Source organism: Lutra lutra, chromosome 6 (assembly GCF_902655055.1).
Source record: "Lutra lutra chromosome 6, mLutLut1.2, whole genome shotgun sequence".
Classification (NCBI taxonomy): Eukaryota; Metazoa; Chordata; class Mammalia; order Carnivora; family Mustelidae; genus Lutra; species Lutra lutra.
The window spans coordinates 130,556,974-130,577,261 of NC_062283.1; the positions used below are offsets into that span (position 1 = coordinate 130,556,974).

Genomic DNA, 20,288 nt, shown 5'->3' on the forward strand with positions numbered 1-20,288 from the left:
TTTGATTTAGTTTTCTGTTTAGGATAAACTGTGTCATATACTAGTTTGTTTCCTAATCTTATGTAGATGATTGATTTGCATTTTCCCTCTTATACAAACACATTTTTAAGTTAATGACGCACGAATAGGAAAGATTTTTTTCTCATGGCTAAATGGAGTTGGTTTTACATCATTCCCTATTTATTCCTCAGGAAAACATTTATTCATACCTGCCAAACGCTGCGTTGATAGGCCTGTCAGAATTCTTTGCTTTAGTTAGGCTGTTCGGCCAGCCCTCGAGTGATGAGTGATTGTTCTGTTTGTGGGTTATTTGGGATTCCTGGCTGGCCTGGAATCTCACGTTCCCTCCTTTGGATTAGTTCATGCTGTTAATTCCACCAAAGAGTAGACACTTTTCTTATTCCCATGTAGAAACTTGGATTCAAATACTTATTTTGCAAACAGGTAAATAGTTAAAACAGGAGAATCCCGTACATTTCTCTTGTCCATGATATCCCTCTCCTAATCCCTCATAAAATTAATTATTGGGAATTACTTTATTTCATACCATGTTCCTAGACAGGGCTTTCTGGGGCTTCCCTTAGAAAATCGAGGAACAATTTTCTTACCATAGTAAGATATGTGGAGAAATGTTCACTGTACGGACCGTATGAATTCTCCCGTCCCCCCTCCCACATCCCTCGTGTTTTCCCAAAGAAGTCTCTCGAATGAAGGGGAACTGGGGTGGAGGATGGGAGTGGAGAGAGCAGCCTCTGTTCTCTAGCCCCAGGCCAATAACGATGCTAAGATATGCAGAAGGTCTTGGACTGGCCCGGGTCATTCAGTTAAAGTTATTTTTCTAGGACTTTCCATTGGGTCATTGTGGACAACTGCCCGGTTCAGCTTTGCTTAACAAGATTAAATTCCATGAGCCATTTTAAGACTGAGGACTTGTTGCCCTCACTTTAGATTTTGGGTCTGACTTTGGCTCGTACACACGCCGCGTGCTTAAAACTTTTCCCGGAACCGGCTGCTTGGCTGAACTGACCTTGTCTGCAGGCGCAGCCTGAAGAGTGTCACACACATGGAATTCATATCAGGCAACCTAGTTGTCCTGGTCATGTTGCTTTACATTCAGAACATTTTTTAAATTAAAGGAAAAATGAAATAACTCCTTAAGTGGAAGAGAATGACTTCAAATTGGGACTTTGGGAGCTGAGCACAAAACATCAGACTGGCCATTGCAACCGATCTTTTCCAGTTGGTGACTGAGAATGGGCTGCAGGCCTCAGAGCTTAAACATAAAAGACCATGGGAGAGCTTGTGTTTCTTCAGCACTGAAGGGAAAAGGAAACATTTATCTTGCTGCACCCATCCTTACAGTAATTAAAGTTGACTAGGAAAAACCAGACAAGAGCTGTTTTATTTTGTTTTGTTTTATTTTTTTCTTGCAAACCTTCAGACGTTGCAGAATAATCTGGCAAGCAAGAGTTCATTCTGTCTTCCTCTGTTGGGATTGGGGAGGGCATTTTCAGTTGCATATTTTATCCCACCAACAGCAAAGGAGAAATCAATTAGGGACTGGAAGCCCTTCTTCCTGACTGTCCAAAATTATGAGGCATCCGCGGCCCTAATTGTTTTCCTTCTGTTCGGTGAGGATGGCTTTTGCGTCGTGTAATGACTGTGTCTGAGTCGAGTTTGCAATGCACCCTGGCGAGTTTAACTTCCAATTACATGTCTGCTTTATGAATCTTTACCTCCTTGAATCATGGATGGGGTTTGGTTGACGGGGTGCCAAAAAAACGGTTTATACAGTACGATTAAAACAAACCAGAAAATGGAAACTATTAGCAATTCTGTCATTAATTACATTTGTGAATCAATCTGGGACACTTGATAATTGTTTCTCGTAAACATTTAAGTGAAGAATTCCAAGAAATGATCTTTGCTATGCAATGGAGTAGTCCCAGTTTTGATGCCAAAGCCTTACTCAATTAACATTTTTCCGTCTTTAAGCCCTAATGTGGTAAATGACGACTCTTGTCAATGAGCCCCGCTGGCAGAGGGAGGGGGGGCGAGGGAGGGAATGCAAGAACGAGAAAAGGAGAAGGCTTGAGAGGACAGTGGCTGGAGGAGGAGCACAAGCGGGTCTTAGAAAGGGGAAAGAGGAAGTGAGGACGCGCGCCCCGCCCCCCTCGTGCAGGGTCCTTACCCACTTGCTTAATGTGGAGGAAGTGACCACCTTCACGCTGCCTGCTTCAGGGCTGAGTAGAGAAGGGAGCAGTCTATTAGGGCGAAATAGCTTTGATTTGTACCCCCTTAATTTAGAGTATGGATAGCTCAGACCCGGGATGGACTGGAGTTTCACTTTATGCTGGTCGTGATGGAAAAAGGATTTGCTAAGCAAGCTAGCATCATAAAAGAGATCTTGGAGGATGATGTAACTTTCCCAAAGAGAATATACTCTGAAGAACTTACCCAGCTGTCATCTTCAAACAGTCTTGCAACTCCGACACTCTCTCTGCATCCGGTTAAGGGCCCATCTAAGCTTTGGCAGGTTTGCCCCTTAGGGACACTCCATTTTCTCTTACTTTGTGTTGCCATGTGGATTGAAAATAATAAAGCTTCCATTAGAATATGAATGTGTATATATGTCTATCCACCTAGTCATTCATCCATCCAGTGGTTCAATCTGATGAACACCTTGGTATTCCTGCTTAAAAACCTTCTAAGGCTTTCAATGTAAAAACGGTTCGAACTATTGTGGTTTGGAAATGTGATCTTCAGGAGAAAAGCCCAAGAACTCTTCACTTGATCTTAGCCAAAAGGCCGAGAAGTGATAGTCCAAGAACTCTTTGCTGGAAACCACGATCCTTGGATTTAGGCTTGGTTCACTCTCAGCCACTTGACTTATCTGTATGCTCTTTGGCAAGTCTCTTACCACTTTCAGGGGCTCAGTTTTCAAATCTGTAAAATGGAAATAACTGGGCACCTTCACTCCCATCTCCCCCCAGCCTTTACCAAGGGTTGTGGGATGATTAATAAGGCCTGAAAGCTTTATCCGTAAACTGTCAAGGGCCAACAGTATTTTTGGAATCAAAAAGGAGGAAAGAGGGCTTCTGATTAAAGGTGATAAAGCAAAGGCATTCTGCAGAAAATGAACACAAGCAGCAAAGAATGAAAAACACAAAAATAAATGCCATCAATGAAGCAGAAAACTTGTTCCATCCCAAAATGACAAAACATGGAGCAAACTTTATACTGCAGTGTGGGCTTGATTTTTTTTTGTCTACCTGGCATTCTTGCCTTTGAAGAGCAAGCTGTCTTGCATCATGCTCACTCCAGGTTTAGAGAAGGGCTGATCTTATCTTCCCTGCCCACCTTCCCTGGGGGCCCGGGGTAATTATGTGGCCCCAGACTGGCCTTCCGAGTTCTCCAATCCACCAACCACAGCAGTTGGTTCAGAGGTGGGCACATGATCCAAAACAGGCCAGCTGAATTCCTCTCTGGGCCTTTTGCCAAAGCCTTTGAGGAAAGTGCTCTTTCAAGTTCATAAGCTGTAAAGATGATGTGGTCTTAGAGCCAACAGTGGCCATTTCGTTGCCTTGTGGAGGGTGACTTTGAAGGGGGAATGTGCTGTATAAGCAGAGCTAAAGAAATGGAGATAGTGACCAAGTTCAAGGACAATCCCTAGATACTCCTAGATCCAGTCGTACCTGAGGCCACCATATCCACATCACAGACTGCTCTGTTTTGTGAACCAGTATGTTCCTTGTTCTTTTTTTCTTTCTTTCTCCCTCTTCTTTCCTTCCTTTCCTTATTTTGACAGGTACAGCATGTAGTATTTCAGATTAGGTTTTTGTCACTTGAAATAGTGCAGGCAGGTGTCTTGTTAACCTGCCGGACTCTACGAAGTATAGATGAAAACAAGGGGTCATTTGAGAGCAGACACTGACCTCCTCAGATCTAGAGCAAGAGACAGATTTCACTAAGAGTGAGTCTCTCAGTTCAGACAGGTGGATAGCCGGTAGTCTTTAATTCAAGAAAAGAGACTTGAGGGTGTGGGTCAGCCATGGGAAATGTGGAGATGCCCCTGTAAAGACCTCATTCAGGATCCAGATGGTGAAAGGGCAGGGGGATGGAGCCGAGAGTGATGATCTCCCCATTTCCTGGAGGCCAGCTGGTGCCCGCGTGTGTATCTGCGTGCGTGTTGGCAGGGGACGGAGTTTGCTAGGTTAGAACTCTAGGATCCTATCACGGAACAGGGTTTTCCTGTGAGTCACAGTAATACGCCACACACAGACCCAGTGGCCACATACTTCAGGTCAAGAAAAATGACAGACTTGGTGAATGGATGTTCAAGGAAGCTGACTCAAGTTGAAGCTATAGAACACCTGATTCTCCCCCTTTGTGGCTCCTATTTATTCTTCAGCAAATAAATGGCTCGGTTTTAAAGATAAAAAATTGGACAAGAGTTAACATAGAACTCGAGCACAGGTATATAAAACACATAACAAAAGATAGATGAAGAAAATGGATCACAAAAGGAATTGCCCTCTAAAACAAGAATTAAAACAATTTTCCATAGTGTAAAAAAATTTTTTTAAGAAAAAGGAAAAAGGAGCTCTTCTTTGGGTTATAAGAATTCAAATTCGAGATTCTAAGCCCCCTAAAGAGATGAAAAATATGTTTGCAGTTCTCAAGAAGTGAAAGAAAAATGTATAAACATGGAGAGGAAAGTCATATTAGAAATAAAGTGAGAATAAAAACAGTTGAAAATGCAATGAGACATGGTGTACAGGCTGGAAGCAATCCTACAAAAAAGAAATGAATGCGGAGATGTGAACATGATTAAAGCAACCGGGATAGATACAGGAGGCATGGTGGCACTTGTAGTCTTGTAGTCTTCCTCCTCTCCCCCCAGCCCTTCCTAGTACTAGCTTACTTTCAACAACTACCTGCCACGCACTCTTCCAAGCGATTTACATGTGTTAACTCATTTGATATTCACAAGAACCACCTGACAATGGAAGAGACAAGTTTCTGAAATAGCAGTTTGAATCTGAAGCTCAGGGGACACATCCACAAAATTTTACACGGAGTACTCCACACCAAGTACTCACAACCATGTTCAGCACGAGAACACTACCCAGGACGGTACACCCTCAATTAGTAACTGTTGATTGAGTGGATTCATGGAAGAAGGTATCCTATGGCCAACCAGGCTGAATAAGCAAGTCACATAAAAGGAGAAAAAGGCAGGCTGCCTCTGGCTTTATTAGAGCACTTCTCGGTGCCAGAAGACAGTACAGTAAGGTCTATGAAGTCCTAAGTATAAGAAGAGTAACCCAAAATTGTATTGCCAGCCAAGGTGTTCCTCAGTAGAAAGGCAACAGATAGACGTTTCCAAATGTGAATGAACTTGGGAGCTATATCATACATGCACTTTCTAGAAAAAATTAAAAAAAAAAGATTGTATGTATGTATGTATTTGAAAGAAAGAGAAAGAGAGGAGGGGGGAGGAGCAGAGAGGGAGACTCTGTGCTGAGAGTAGAGCCCACCAGAAGCTCATCTCTTGACCCTGAGACCATGACCTGAGCCAAAACCAAGAGTCAGATGCTTAACTGACTGTGCCACCATCCAGGTGACCCTAGAAAACTCTTTGCCATCAAAATGATGTGTCAAAATTCAGAAATGAGAAGGCATTCATGGTGAGTATCGACCTTATTTTCATAGTGAACTAAAACTCTGAAAATGATGGTTATGGAACAGAAACCTTAATGATGTAATAGTAATATAAATAACCTGGACTGGTACTTGGGAGGCAGTGCAATTAGTTCACTTGATAAGAGGGAATAGATTTGTCGGTAGCTACAGTCTGAAATTGAAATATAAATTTTAAAAAGAATATTTCAGCATTCTAATGTTTTTCATTATTTTTTTTTTCTTAACTTCAGAGAGATCTTTTAGAAACTAATATCTCTTGGGAAGACCCATTCATCTGAAGTTCTGCAATTCCTTCAGTTTCATCTCAATTTCTGTTTCTCTGTCAAATTCAAGTAAAATTTATACTTAATACTTTAAAATTACAGTGACATGTATGGTATGATTCTGTTTATATGTATCCTTTACCTGCCCTCCCTCCAAATCACTCTTCTGTTCTGTCTTTTCTCTTTTCATCTGAATGTGTGCAAAATATGTCTGGAATGATGTTTACCATATATTAGTATTTATTTCTGGGTGATGGGATCCTGGATGATTTTTTTTTTTTAAATATCTTCTTTGTACTTTCTTATATTGTCTGGCCTTAAAAATTAATAAATACATCATTTTTTCAAAAATAATGAAGTCATTATTATTTGAAGCAATTAAGGGTAATGTGGCTGAGAAACCATTTTCCGCTCAGAAAAGAGAAGCACCGGCCAGAATGGTTTTGCAGAATCCCACCTTGTTCGACCGTTTCCATTTAACAAGCATTTCTTGGGAAGTATGCAGAGCCCTACGAGGGCTCAGGGAGTGGGAGACAGAGAAATGGATCCCGCCCAGGAGACGCTTCCACTGCAGCCGCCTCCCAGCAGGCTTGCTGCTTAGGCGCGGTGGCCTCTAGAACTGCTGCAACACCCATCACCGGGGAGCTTGCTACAAACGCAGAATCTCAGGCCCCATCCCGGACCTAGGAGATCCAAATCTGCGTTTTTATAAGACAGCCAGGTGATTTGAATGCACAGGAAAGTTTGGAAAGCATTGTTCCGTGATTAACTCTGAAGCTGGCGAATGAGTTTCGGTGGGAGAGCACCTCATTCTGACCTGAAGATCAGGGGAGGTTTCCTGAGGTCCATGGGTTTGGGATGCCTCCCGAGGCGATTTTCAGCAGGGGTGGGACAGGGTGTTCCTTGCTGAAGGAGCTGCAGAGGTCGAGGGGGGTCTGATCTGACTTGGTGGCGGCAGTTTGGCAGAAAGGCAGATGGGCTGCTGAGGCCAGAGCCTGGGTCCTGAGGCTGGAGGCTGCAGGGAGCCACTGGGAAGTTTCCAGGGGGAGACTGAGTCTGGTAGCCGAGTGAAGGGCCGGGGGAGGGGAGAGCCCAGGCCAGAGGAGCCGGTTGGGAAGCAGAGTTTGCTGCTGTTCTGGTGGAAGATGGTGTGTGTGTCAGCGCCCCATCGGGACCATAGGGAGGAAAGCAGAGATGCGGGCCGTGTCCACACTAACGCGTTGGGGAAGAGGGCAGTCTCAGCCCCTCTCCCCATGAGGAAGGCTGCCGCAGTGGGAAGTTCTGGGGCTTTTCACACCAAGTGCCTTGAGGCTGTGGGGCTGTGAAGGTTAAGGGAAGCATGAACCCATGGGCTTGTACTGGAAGTCAAGGGAACTGGAGCTTAACTAAGTGAAGCTAACATGGTTAGCTACAAAGCCATGTCGAATCAGGTCTCTACAAGTAGAGTTGAAGAATAACCACCTCGCGACGACTGAAAAAGATACTTAGGTTATAGGTATAAGTTTTAACTATGTAATTTTTAAATCTTGGGCCGCAACCCAATGCTATAGATACCTTGGAGGACTTAAAATTTTGACCTTATGAACCTTATTTTGAAGTCATATTCTTTCATTTCACTGGGCTTATATGCAACTGTTTAAGTAGAATTCTATTTTTTAACACTTGTTATTAAGACAGAATGCCGATGTTCTTAATGCTAGTATGTCTAGAAACTATGTATCTGGTGCTTCAGGCCACAAAGACACCCTGAAGGGACCTCCCCTTCCCCCCACCCCAGCACCATTCCTTGGTGTGGCCTTCTCAAATCGCAGGCAAAGGATCTTAAGAGACGATGAAGGCAGGGGAGGGGTAAGCAGCCTAAAACCCACAGGCCAAATCCAGCCTAGTACCTGTTTTTGTGAATAAAGTTTTATTGGAACACAGACATGTTCATTCAGCTCTCGTCTGTGGCTATGTGCACCCTACCAGTGGAGTTGAATTGCTCTAGAGACTGTACAGCTGCAAAGCCCTCAATATTTACTTCCTGACTTGAATCTATTCAACTTGAGTCTAATTCTAAAAATGAAGTGTCTTTTTCTTAGAGAAAGGGAAAGTTTGGCTCAAATCTGCTAAATTTTTCTTTTTATCATATGCTTACGATAATGAACCCATTTAAAATTTAAATGTGCTTTAAAATTTTAAATATACCTTTAAGATTTCCTTTCCCATTTTCATACATGTAATTTTTTTCCAAATGGAAATAAATTTATTGCTTTTTTTCCCCCTTAATTCCAAACCCTTCTTAATGTCTTTATAGTTACTGCTTTAAAGCAGGAGTCAACAAAGTCAGGCCGGCGAGCCACATCTGGCCAGCCACCTGCCTTGTTTCATTTTATAGCCCTTGTGCCAAGAACGGTTTATATGTTTTTAAGTCATCACATTTATTTCTTTTTAAAGATTTTATTTATTTATTTGACAGAGAGAGACACAGTGGGAAAGGGAACACAAGCAGGGGCAGTGGGAGAGGGACAAGAAGGCTTCCTACTGAGCAGGGAGCTCCATGCGGGGCTCAATCCCAGGACCCTGGGATCATGACCCGAACTGAAGGTAGACTCTTAACGACTGAGCCACCCAGGTGCCCCAAGTCATTATATTTAAATGGTTACGGAAGTACCTATGTGGTAGCCTCCATTTTGCCATTCGGCCTGAGAAGTATAAAACATATATTGTCTGGCTTTTTAAGAAAAAGTTTGCTGACCTCTGACTTAATCATTATAATTGGAAAAACTGTCTAAACAGCAAAATCTGAGTTTTGAATGTTTTAAAAGAAATATACTTTATGTCTTCGGTGTATATATGGTCCAGAATTAGACGTTGGCTATAGGACTGAGTGGTGGATGAGCACTAGTGACTCAGTCAGTCTGTGTATGGCATTGCCTTGGCTAGAGAGCTTGGTTCTGGTTATTCAGTGAAATGTAGGACTCCTGTAAGTAATTGGGAAGAGAAGACGTTGCTTTTGCTCTGAAACATGTTGGCAATAGATCAGGGACCTGGGAATGCCATAGCCATCTTGCCGTCTTCAGTGATCCCACCTGAAGTGAAAGAAGGGCAGAACTGAGAGAACTGCGGAAAGATGGAGCCAACTCCCTGATCACACTATACCTAAAATCCACCCTAGTGTTCGACTTTTAGGTTATATGAGCCAATACATTTCATTTACTGGTTAAGTCTGTTAGAATTTTTTTTGTTGTTATTTGTAGATGAAGATACCCTAACTAATTAAATGGTGTTATTCTGCCTCTAAGAAGAAGTTCAGAAAAGAGCTTTAAAGAATAATTTCTGGAATTATTTTATTGTTGGACATCAAAAATCATGGCACAAAAATTAATTATGGTCTCTGACAATTTGGAACAGGAAGCTGGGAAGAAGAATTATATTAGATGACTGAATCCAGATCTAGACATGTCTGATAGACAGGAACCCTTTGCCAAATATAACACTGTGAAATTTAATGAGTCCACTATGGATGGGGGAAATCTGCCTTAGCTGCGTATGAAAGAAAAAAACAAGAATTGACTAACGTTGTGATGTGACCACCAAAGCCACTAACGTAGTCTTGGGGTGCATTATTCAGAATCTCTCTTCACTGTTCCTCAGCCATACCTTTAGCTCGGTGTTGGGTTCCAGACTTTAAAAGGGATCCAGACAGAGTGACATTCACTCAGAGTGACTGAACAGGCTGACAAAGAGATCTGAAACCACATCCTAGGAGGAGGAGTAGAAGGGACAGGAGAAGTTTGTCGGTGACATCAGTGATGACATCGGCAATGATAATAAACCCTTACTGAGTACTTACTAGGCACCTGGAATTCTGCTAGCAATTCCACATTTTATCATTTGATCCTCACAACAGCCATATAGAGCCGGTTACTAGAATTTACCACCCCCTCAGATGTAAGTGAAGAAACCAAAGCTTAGGTGAAAAACAGGCATGAAGTCACACAGCTAATAACTGCGATCATAATTAGCTGATAACGTAGCTAATAAAACCATGGGATTTAAACCCTAGGAGAGGACGTTAAGTGGTGAACACCACATTTTTAAGTATGTGGAGAATTACTGAGAAGAAGGAGGATAAATCTTTGTTTCCTGTGGCTTCAATTAGTACAGAGAACTGAGAAGGTTCTTGGGGGTAGAAGTACGGGAGAACAGATTTCCATTAACTGTAAGTGCGTCTGTTCTCTTCTTTGGCAGAGAGGGGATTTTCTTTTCTTGATGCCTCTCTCCCCACCTCACTCTGGTTGTGGGACTTCAGCTGTCCTGCTTCCCAAACACCCTTGTGGGGCTTACTCTGGTCAGGCAGATAGTTCTTCCTCAGTGTTCTTAACAGTCTTTGACCTGTTAATCATGCTTGCCTTCTCAGCATGCTTGGGCTCTGTGAGAATATATTTTATTTCTCCTCTTCCTTTGGACTTCTTTCCCCCTTTTCTAACTTTTACATGAACATCTAACAAGGCTTGGGCCAGAGATTCTGGTCTTTTCAGCCACAAACCTGATGACTCCAGTCCCTGTGTACCACTTGGATCTCTAACAGCGCTCTTTCCCTGATTTCCACATCTCCTTTGCCAATCTTCCATTTTTCATCCGAAACTCAATATGGCAGACATTGCCTGTGCTTCACTCCTCAAACTGTTCTACTCCCTAACCTTCCCATTTCTGTTGATGGCAACCCTGCTCTCCTGTTCCTCCAGGTCTACCTTCTGCTCTTTCTTCTGCCTGAAATCAACCACTCATCCTGTCAACTGTTCATTTGCAAGATCTCTTCAATTTTTCCTTTATCTCTAGTCCTATTGACACCCCCAAGAATTAGTTCTTGTTACATGCTTCCAAGTCTCCTAAATGCTCTTGTCACAACTCCAGAGCCCATTACCTCCTGTTTTAGAACCTATGACAGCTCCTCATTGCCCATCTGATGGGGCCATCGCCTCCCCCGAGTTGCGGGCAACAGTTCCCACATGTCCCAGCAGAAATCTCCTATTCCTACCTTGCTGGCCCCGTGCAGTTATCCCCTGCCCCGAGTCTCAGGCTGCTCACATTCCTCTTTGCCTTCACTCATGATCCTCCCCTCCTGAGGGTTGTGCTGTCACTTGCGGGACCACGGTTTTTACTCTTTTAAGACCTACTCTATGGCCTGTTTCTCCCTCTCACTCATCACTTCCTTCTCAGCATCCCTCTAGTTCCTGTAACCTGCTGGCTTTCATAATCTAGCCCTTGATTAGAGACTTCCTTGGAACTTTCCATTTTAAAAAGTTGCTGAGCTCCTCAAAGTAGCTTTTAGACTCCTTCAGGGCAACACTTTGTACATTCTTTATCACAACAGCATCCAGCCCTGGACTATTCAGACAGGTTCGTGTTGATTCAGAACAAAAGAAAAAACCAATATTGACTATGAACTTTTTCAAAGGTACCAGTCACTCTACTAAGGAGAGGCATTGCCCTTATGTCAGCATAAGAAGACCAAGGTCAAAGGCTTAAGTAAGTTGCCCAAATCCACACAGCTGATAAATGTTGGCCCAGGACCCAGTAGTTTGGGTTCAGAGCTTACAAGTTCAACAACTGTACAAAGATGATCATAGCAAGTGTTCGTAGATCCCAATCCTGCACTCTTCTTGAGAACCAGCAGGACCCAGCACTGCTGAGCTTTGGTATATACTAAGAAGGACCCTTCGTCTTTCTTCCTTTCTTCCTTTTTTTTTTTTTTTTTAACCCCTTCCCATAATTGGGATACACAAATGTGTTAAATAGGGAGGCAACCTCATCAACATCCATGACTCTGAGAGAGTGGCCCAGTGACTTTAGAAAGCCATGAATTGAAAACTAGCTTGCTGGGTTTCAATAGTTATTTAGGACAATAATGAAAAGAAGGCCTTGCCTCTATTGTTCTGACTTTCTTATTATATCTAGGAGTGAGAAGTGTGAGAACTTCCTTGGCTTCACACCCTGTCAAACTTGGTATTTTACCTTCTCATAGGGTAGATTAGATCTATTCCTTTTGAATCTCAACTCTGAGAGCATTGATGCAGTAGATCCCATCCACATACTCTTTCTTTGATTGGCCAGGGACCCCTTGGTACCAGATCTATGTTTTTACATTGTGTAAAAATAAGGCAATTGTTTCATAGTATGAAATAATTACACATTTTGGGAAAGATTAGCTTGATCTTTTCTCTACTAATGATATGAAGTGTTAAATCAAGTGTTTAAAAGTGGGGCGTGTTTATGGGAAAAAATGGTGTTTGGAGAAGCTAATCCTTGGGGCAGCAGTACAAGCCAAGTGCCAAGACACAGCACTGAGCCTTTCCCCAGGCTCTTACTGCATTGGCGCAAGTGTGGGAGCCACACATGTGGGTGTTTGTGAGTGACCCTGGCCCCATGTATATGCATTCTTTATGATTTTGTTGTAGCAAATCTTTTATTTGATGACAAAAATATGTTGTAAAACTTGCACTCAGTGTTTTTTTTTTTAATATTTTATTTATTTATTCGACACAGATATCACAAGTAGGCAGAGAGGCAGGCAGAGAGAGAAAGGGGGAAGCAGGCTCCCTGGTGAGCAGAGAGCCCGATGTGGGGCTCGATCCCAGGAACCTGGGATCATGACCTGAGCTGAAGGCAGAGGCTTAACCCACTGAGCCACCCAGGCGCCCCGCACTCAGCGTTTTTTACTTTGGAATTGTGTATAGGTATTTAAATGTAAGTACTTTTAAGTGTCAGCTGTGGTTAAAGGAAAGTTGTATCCTTCCTGGACAGTCTCTACATTAAATAAAACCTTAAAAACAAAACAAAACAAAAATCCAAACCAACCTGGCAATATAATCCTACTATTGGCCAACTGCTACTCTTTTTTTTTTTTTTTATTTTTTTAAAAGATTTTATTTATTTATTTGACAGAGAGAGATCACAAGTAGACGGAGAGGCAGGCAGAGAGAGAGAGGGAAGCAGGCTTCTTGCCGAGCAGAGAGCCCGATGTGGGACTCGATCCCAGGACCCTGAGATCATGACCTGAGCTGAAGGCAGCGGCTTAACCCACTGAGCCACCCAGGCGCCCACAACTGCTACTCTTTTATTTGGAACACAAAATATTTGTCATCTGGAGGCTGCCTGAATTTACCTTCGATTTTTTTCACATTTAAATTATTTGGAAAAATAAGGCATTTTTCAAAGAATATTAACTGAATGCATTTTTTAAAGTGGAAACAGGGCACTCTGTAACAAAGTAGAAAGAGCTGTGAACTGGAAATTGTGAGATTGGGGCTCCAGATCTGACGCTGATTTGTGACCTGGGGCACATCCGGCCAATTTGGGAACGACTTCCTTGCGCACAGGGAGACGGAGAGAAAAGGTCCCTTCCAGCTCTTAAATGCTAGGCTCTTGTGGGGCCGGCAGACCTGAGTTCTTTCCTATTGTAACAGTGACCTCTTGTGGTATATATCCTTCATCAGTTTGTTTGGTTTTGGGGAGATTTTTTGTTTGTTTTGTTTTTTTTTTTGGATTTACAAAGTAAATTTGGGATTTGTTCATTGTTGTTGTTTCTAGTAACTGTATTTAATACTATGAAGCCGCTCTGTTTTTTTTTTTTTAAGATTTTATTTATTTGACAGACAGAAAATCACAAGTAGGCAGAGAGGCAGGCAGAGAGAGAGAGGAGGAAGCAAGCTCCCCGCTGAGCAGAGAGCCCGATGCGGGGCTCGATCCCAGGACCCTGAGATCAGGACCCAAGCCAAAGGTAGAGGCTTAACCCACTGAGCCACCCAGGCACCCCTCTGTCTTGTTTTTTGATAGATAAATCTAAGCTGGAAATCAGATGTTGATTAAAGGACTGTAGAGTGTGAAACTCCATCTTCTAAGCAATCCTCTGTGCTTTCTTCCCAATCTGCCAATAGCTGATTCTACTCGCAGAAAAAGAAATGCTCTGGTTTTTATGCTGAACATTGTTGTATTCCTCTTCCTCCTAGGGACCAGGGAAAGAGGCGTTCAAGAGCCTCATCTTGTTTCCATAGCTCAGACCTGAGCCGACTGGAAACCAGAGCAGGTGAGGTGCACATATGCTGCGAGGCCCCAGAACTTCACCTTCAGCATCTCCACTTGTAAGAAAAACATTTGCACCCAAGATGTCTCATGTTGGCTCCCTGTTTGAAAACTCCAGTCACTTCTTCCAACTTGGCCACGCATCAACATTTATTTTTAGAAATTTTTATTGTTTTCACAACAGTCTTAAAATTCTTACCATTATCCAGCTTTGGGGCCTCAGACATTTATAGATCATGGTCTTAGTGAGCATGAAAGAAATTATTTTGTAAAAGCATTCAGAAAGTTGCAAAAGTTGACATTAACGTAATTCTTGAGTTAACCAGAAGTTCAAAATCATTGCTCACTTAAGTGAAGCTATATTAATTGTGTGAAGACAGCCTTTGGGGGTCTTTAATCTGTTTGAGAAAAAAATATATATAACAATATTAATCACAGGCTAGAAATGAGGCAACATGTATTCATGCAATGAAATATAGCAGTCATGCTTATAATATCGACTGAAATGAGTACAAACAATATTACGTGAAAATGTTAAGTTGCAAAAACAGTGACATATGTTGTTTATGAATACAGATCTATGTGGTGACATGTAAAATCCAACATGATAAAAATAACCACCTGATTTAGAATGGTGGTAATCCTTGGAGTGAGAGGGAGGAGGGGAAATGGATAGGGGGAGGCAACTATATCTGTAATGTTTATTTCTTCGAAATAAAGGGGAGGATAAAAATACCATTAGTATTTGACCAAACTATTTGTGGACACACACGTGTTTGTTACTTTTTCACACTTTTTTTTTTACACACATGACATTCTATAAAACCAGACTAAAATCAGATTGAAAAAATGTTTTATTACTTTCAAAACTAATTTCTTATCACTAAAATGACTTCTGTGGCCAATAGGAGTTTCTGTAACACTCAGGAAAATCTTAGACTGATTTCCGCATCAGCATTGTTGCTAAGGATTTTACATGCACTTGCTAAAAACATCAGCCAATAAACATTGTGTCAAGTTTTTGTGTCCAGAACTCAAAGCTGTGGTTAAAAACTATAACCACTGAGACAGCAAAATCGTCAAAAACATGCTGAAATTTCTGCTTGACTTACCCAATTTCCTGTTGAATCATAATTTTTATATTTAGCAAACTGTGAACCTAGATGAAAGTGCTTTCTAAAATATTAGGTTGTTGCCCAAGACCGAGGCAAACTTTATTTAGTTTTTGTAGATTTTCAGGAGTAATCACAGGATTCCATGCTCCAGTTGCTGGAGTGGAGAGTGGTTTAGTTATATAAAATGGGATTTCTGTAGGGCACCTGGGTGGCTCAGTGGTTAAGCCTCTGCCTTCGGCTCAGGTCATGATCTCAGGGTCCTGGGATCGAGTCCCGCATTGGGCTTTCCCCTCTGCAGGGAGCCTGCTTCTTCCTCTCTCTCTCTCTGCTTGCCTCTCTGCCCGCTTGTGATCTCTCTCTGTCAAATAAATAAAAAATCTTAAAAAAAAAATGGGATTTCTGTAGAAAGCAGCATTGGAGGGGGTACCTGAGTGGGTGGAGACGTGGAAAGGTCATGGCTGGACACAGCCACTTGCCATGCAGTTCTTGGGGGAGGGTTGAAAGGGAACCCTTACGCCACAGTGTCTGGCTGACTTCTGCTCTGAGAAGGAACAATCTTAGAACCATTCAGAAGGGCCTGTAAGGGCCTTTCCTTTGCCAAGGTTAAATAAGTGCTCTATGATTTCTGGCTCACCCCTGTAATTTCACTTTTCCCGGGGTGAGCGCATTATTGATTTTGTTTGCCCTAAGAAACAGATTGATAATCATTGTTCCTCATAGAGCTGTTCTATTAAAGTGCATACTGCTTAGAAGGTAAAAATGCTGATTTGAACTTATTGGACTTGGAGTCTGTATTTCTAGTAAATTTTAAGTGTGCTGTAAATATTTGGTGATTAAGTTATTTATCTGACTTACTATCTTCTGGCTTTTCACTTGCCTTGATATATGCTGACCATATTCACATGTTCTGGGCTTGGTCATGTACCTGGGACTATGACTAGCTATGGGTTAGGGTTGCTTGAATATTCAGGTTTACTTTTTGAGTCCATACCTATAATTTATCAAAGTTAGGGTAGACTCATAAAAGTAATGACCCAAAAGATTGAGATGATGTTCTCCCTTCCATTATCTGTGGTTCTGAAATCCCCAAACTGAAGCTTGGGAAGCCTTGGAAAGCTGAAGTGTTTTTCAGACTCATGTAGTGGCAATGCCCGAGCCCAGCTGATAGGAGGCCAAGAGTCATTTGTCTTTGTTTCGTTCGTGTGAATTTGCACTCGTTCGTGTGAATTTGCACATACCCTGCCGCAGGGTGCCGCCCCAGAAGACCCTCCTCGGGGTGCTGTGTGTTACACAGCATGTGCACCCTATTGCCTCATCAAAATCCAAAATTTTTGAATTTCCTAACCACATCTGGTCCGAAGGCTTTGGCTAAGGGATTGTGAACCAGTTCTGATATGGACTGACGTTGTCCTAAAGACAATGCACCCATGCATTTTGTGAATTCTTCCTTATAGGTTAGACAAATGATGGGAAACTTTGTTATTAAAACTACAGACAGCACACCTATACTACTGAATTACAGCTTTGTCGATACCCTCTCTGTCTACTTTTTCTGCTCAAGGGCTCCTCACGCCTAGTGTGCCTGGACCCCTTTTGGTGCCAGGGAGGTTTGAGAAAAGGCAAACCTGGACTCACTGCCCCCTGGGTCCGGAGTGGGTATTTCTAGTGTGGAGGGTTAGAGGGTGGCCCATGCACTGGAGGGGATGGATAAATCGCATAGCTTTCCTGCTTCTCCTGGGTGATATCATCACTGTATGCTTGGGAAGTTTAAAATGTATTGTATGTTTTTTTTCCTTCTCAAGAGTAGCACAAATGAATGAGAGGTTTTGGAAAATATGGAGCACATAAAAGAAATTAATAGATGACCATCGTTACCCCATTTTATAGAGGGAAAGTGATGCAACTTGCCCACAGTCAACCAGCAGAGCTAGGATTCAAACCCACACAGTGACTCTAGAACCTTAGAACTTAGGACTCTAGAACTCTTTTTTTTTTTTAAGATTTTATTTATTTATTTGACAGAGAGAGATCACAAGTAGGTAGATAGGCAGGCAGAGAGAGAGAGGAGAAAGCAGGCTCCCCGCCAAGCAGAGAGCCCGATGCAGGACTCGATCCCAGGACCCCGAGATCACGACCCGAGCCGAAGTCAGAGGCTCAACCCACTTAGCCATCCAGGCGCCCCAGGACTCTAGAACTCTTAATGGGCCTTCCTAGTCAGCTGGTTTCCACCCCGGCCCCCACCCTGAGTTAAAATAACCTAAAAATATGTAGGCCATATGCCTTTTCATTGTTCTCGCTCTCTTCCCCTCTTTCTATGAAACCCTGATTGTCCCTATTATTTCTAACTCTTTGGGGGACATTTTGGGATCTAGGCACCCACGGTGGGCATTTGATTGATTGGTACCAGGTCCACTCAGAGCAGGTACAGACTCTGAACCAGTATAGACTGGGTGCCATGAGAGGGCCTTATGGGGAGGGAGGGAGGGAGCGGAAGGGAGAAGGGAAACTGAGGAATGTGTCTTTAGTATTTCTCTTGAGAGTCCACACTGGGGTGGGGGGAGAGGGGACTCTCCGGCTACACAGTCTATGCTTTAGATAGTGGGGTATTTCCTGTGTGAAATGTAATCATGATTTGCAGTTTCTAATACGATTCACACTGCTTTCCAAAGTCACCTCTCAGTTTACTGATTTTGCTGTGGGGTGGAATAGCATAGAGGTCAAGAGCAAGGGCTATGGTTCTGTATGACCTTGGGCAGGTAGCTTAATGCCCCTGAACCCCACTTTCTTCATCTGGAAAATGGAGACAATTTGAGGACCTCCTCATTATGCTATAAAAGTTAAGTAGAAGCACATGGCCTCTTACGGCGCCCAGCCAGTGGCAACCATTCCTCTTCTAGGACCTATGACGTTCCGGGGCAGCAGCTAATCTCATTGATTCAGTGTTATTGTGCAGCTGGATGAACGTCAGACAGCGGTGGCCTGTTGTTTTTTAATCAGGAAAATGAAATTCACATTTATTGAGTGTTACAAGAAGCCAGACACTGGGAACTGAGCTTTACCTATATCATGTCTTTTAATTCTCAGAGCCCCGCAGGCAAAGATTTTCATCTCTGTTTCACTGATGAGGCTCAGAAAGGGTAAGAAGCCAGACCCCGGGGCAACCAAGGCATCTAATCCGACACTGCGATTTGGACTGAGATTCACAAATTCACTTGGCGCTGCCGACAATGGCCTTGAAATCATGTGTCCATTTCATTTCCTATAGGAAAGAAAGCCTCTCTGCAGGCCTTCCTTTTAGAAAAGTTTTCATTGAATGTTTTCAGAATCCTTATTCTTTACATATCTATAGTTTTCTATTTATTCCACGTTACTGAGTAGTAAGCTTAAATAAAAAATAACTCCAACTCTTTGCCTTATGGGGGCACCTGGCTGGCTCAGTCAGTGGAGCATGCGACCCTTGATCTTGGGGTCGTGGGTTCATGGCCCGCATTGGGCGTAGAGCCTACTTAAAAAAACAAAAACAATCATTTGCCTTATGACAAAAATTTCAACACTTACAAAGCTTAAGACATCATGTAGTGTCCTAACGAGAGTTTAAAGTTCTGATTTCTTTACATGACCTTACCTGATTTTGATGTGGGGTGATTTGATTAAAAGACAGTGGTTCTAATTAGAATTAGTTGGGCTTAGGGGGCAAGGTATAATTTAATTCCAGAGCTGATTAATTTTGGTGATGAATAACAAAGACTTGAGGTGGTACTCCCGGTGTACCTCCTTATTCACTGCTTTCTCCCGATCTGGACTTCTTTTGCAGCCTCAAAAGCTGACGTGCAAGAAAAGGAGACAGAAATAGAAGTAGATGAAGTCTTTTGGAATACAAGGATCGTACCAATTTTGCACCAATTAGAAAAGGGTAACACAAAAAGTTTTTGTTTTAAATTGAGAATATCTGTACTTATTTCTATGTTCCCCATTGCCCTGATATTTTTAGTACACTTTGACTACCATTTCTGCAAACATGTTCAGAAACAAATGAAGTTATCTCTATATTCACCCACTAATGTACATAAGAAATACAGGTAAACCAAATTTTTAGTGAGTAAAAATTATACTTTAAATTCAGGAGGAGAGCCTGCTTCTGAAACTCCCCATGGAATACATATTAACTATCACCTTCTGTCTGCCCAAGAAAATATTGGTTTGAGCTCTCTGGGGTGGCAGTTAATACATGAAAGTGAAAGATTAAAACAGATTTCAGGCCCCTGAAACTTTGACTAAGTCTCATGGACTGGCATGCTTGGGCGGCGTGCCCATGGTTTTCTAGATCCAAATGCATGCGTCCTACTCTCCTAAGGTTACCACAGCTCAAGACCCCAGTGGATGACTTTTCTCCTTCTAGAGTTCCTAATTTCCACCCTCAGCTTCACTTGGGGCCCTTTATTTTAGGAGACATTTGCAAAAACTAGTGAGGAGAGCAGTCAGTCTGAACAAAGTTTCAAAAGGAGAATATGCTAGTGGAGGTAGGCCTGCAACATGAAGGCCTGGGCCAGAGGAAGTCTTCAGTCTGAAGGACTTTAAGAGAGCTCTGAGGACACCAGCAGAGAAAAGGGAACTGGAGTTTGGGATCTGGAATGTGGATGAATCTCCCTTCTCAGAGGATTGGGGGCCCTGAAGTATGGCATCTCTCCCATCAACTTAAGAACAGTGAATGGTGGCAGGACTGGGTTTACTTGAGCTTTTGAGGGTCTTTCTTTCTTGTTTTCCTTTTTATTTTGACATAATTTCAGACTTAAAGGAAAGTGTCAAGGGTAGTACAAAGAAACCCTGTATGCCCTTCCCTCAGATTCTCCAAATATTAATCTTTTACCACGTTTGTTTCATTATTCCCTCTCTCTCTTCCTCTTGCTCTCATTTTCTCTGTAGTCCCCAACACACACACACACACACACACACACACACACACACACACACCATATATAAACATTGTTTTTTTTCCTCTTTTGAACCATTTAAGAACAAATTGCCAAGTGATGTCCCATATTCCTAATACTCTAACATATATTTCAAGATGCAAGGACATTCTGTCGCATATCTGGATACTACCATACCATACTACACAAACCTTATTGAGTTTTGC

General features: G+C 42.5%; 1 protein-coding gene across 1 annotated transcript in view; it reads left to right on the forward strand.

Annotated features, from left to right (window-relative positions):
- The window catches only part of ARMC2 (armadillo repeat containing 2), a 112,437-nt gene that overhangs the window by 27,330 nt on the left and 64,819 nt on the right, over positions 1-20,288 (forward strand). Inside the window, exons 6-7 of the mRNA XM_047734469.1 lie at positions 13,964-14,040; positions 18,966-19,064. Of these exons, the coding sequence (XP_047590425.1) occupies positions 13,964-14,040; positions 18,966-19,064 (176 nt within the window). The remainder of the gene's footprint in view (positions 1-13,963; positions 14,041-18,965; positions 19,065-20,288) is intronic.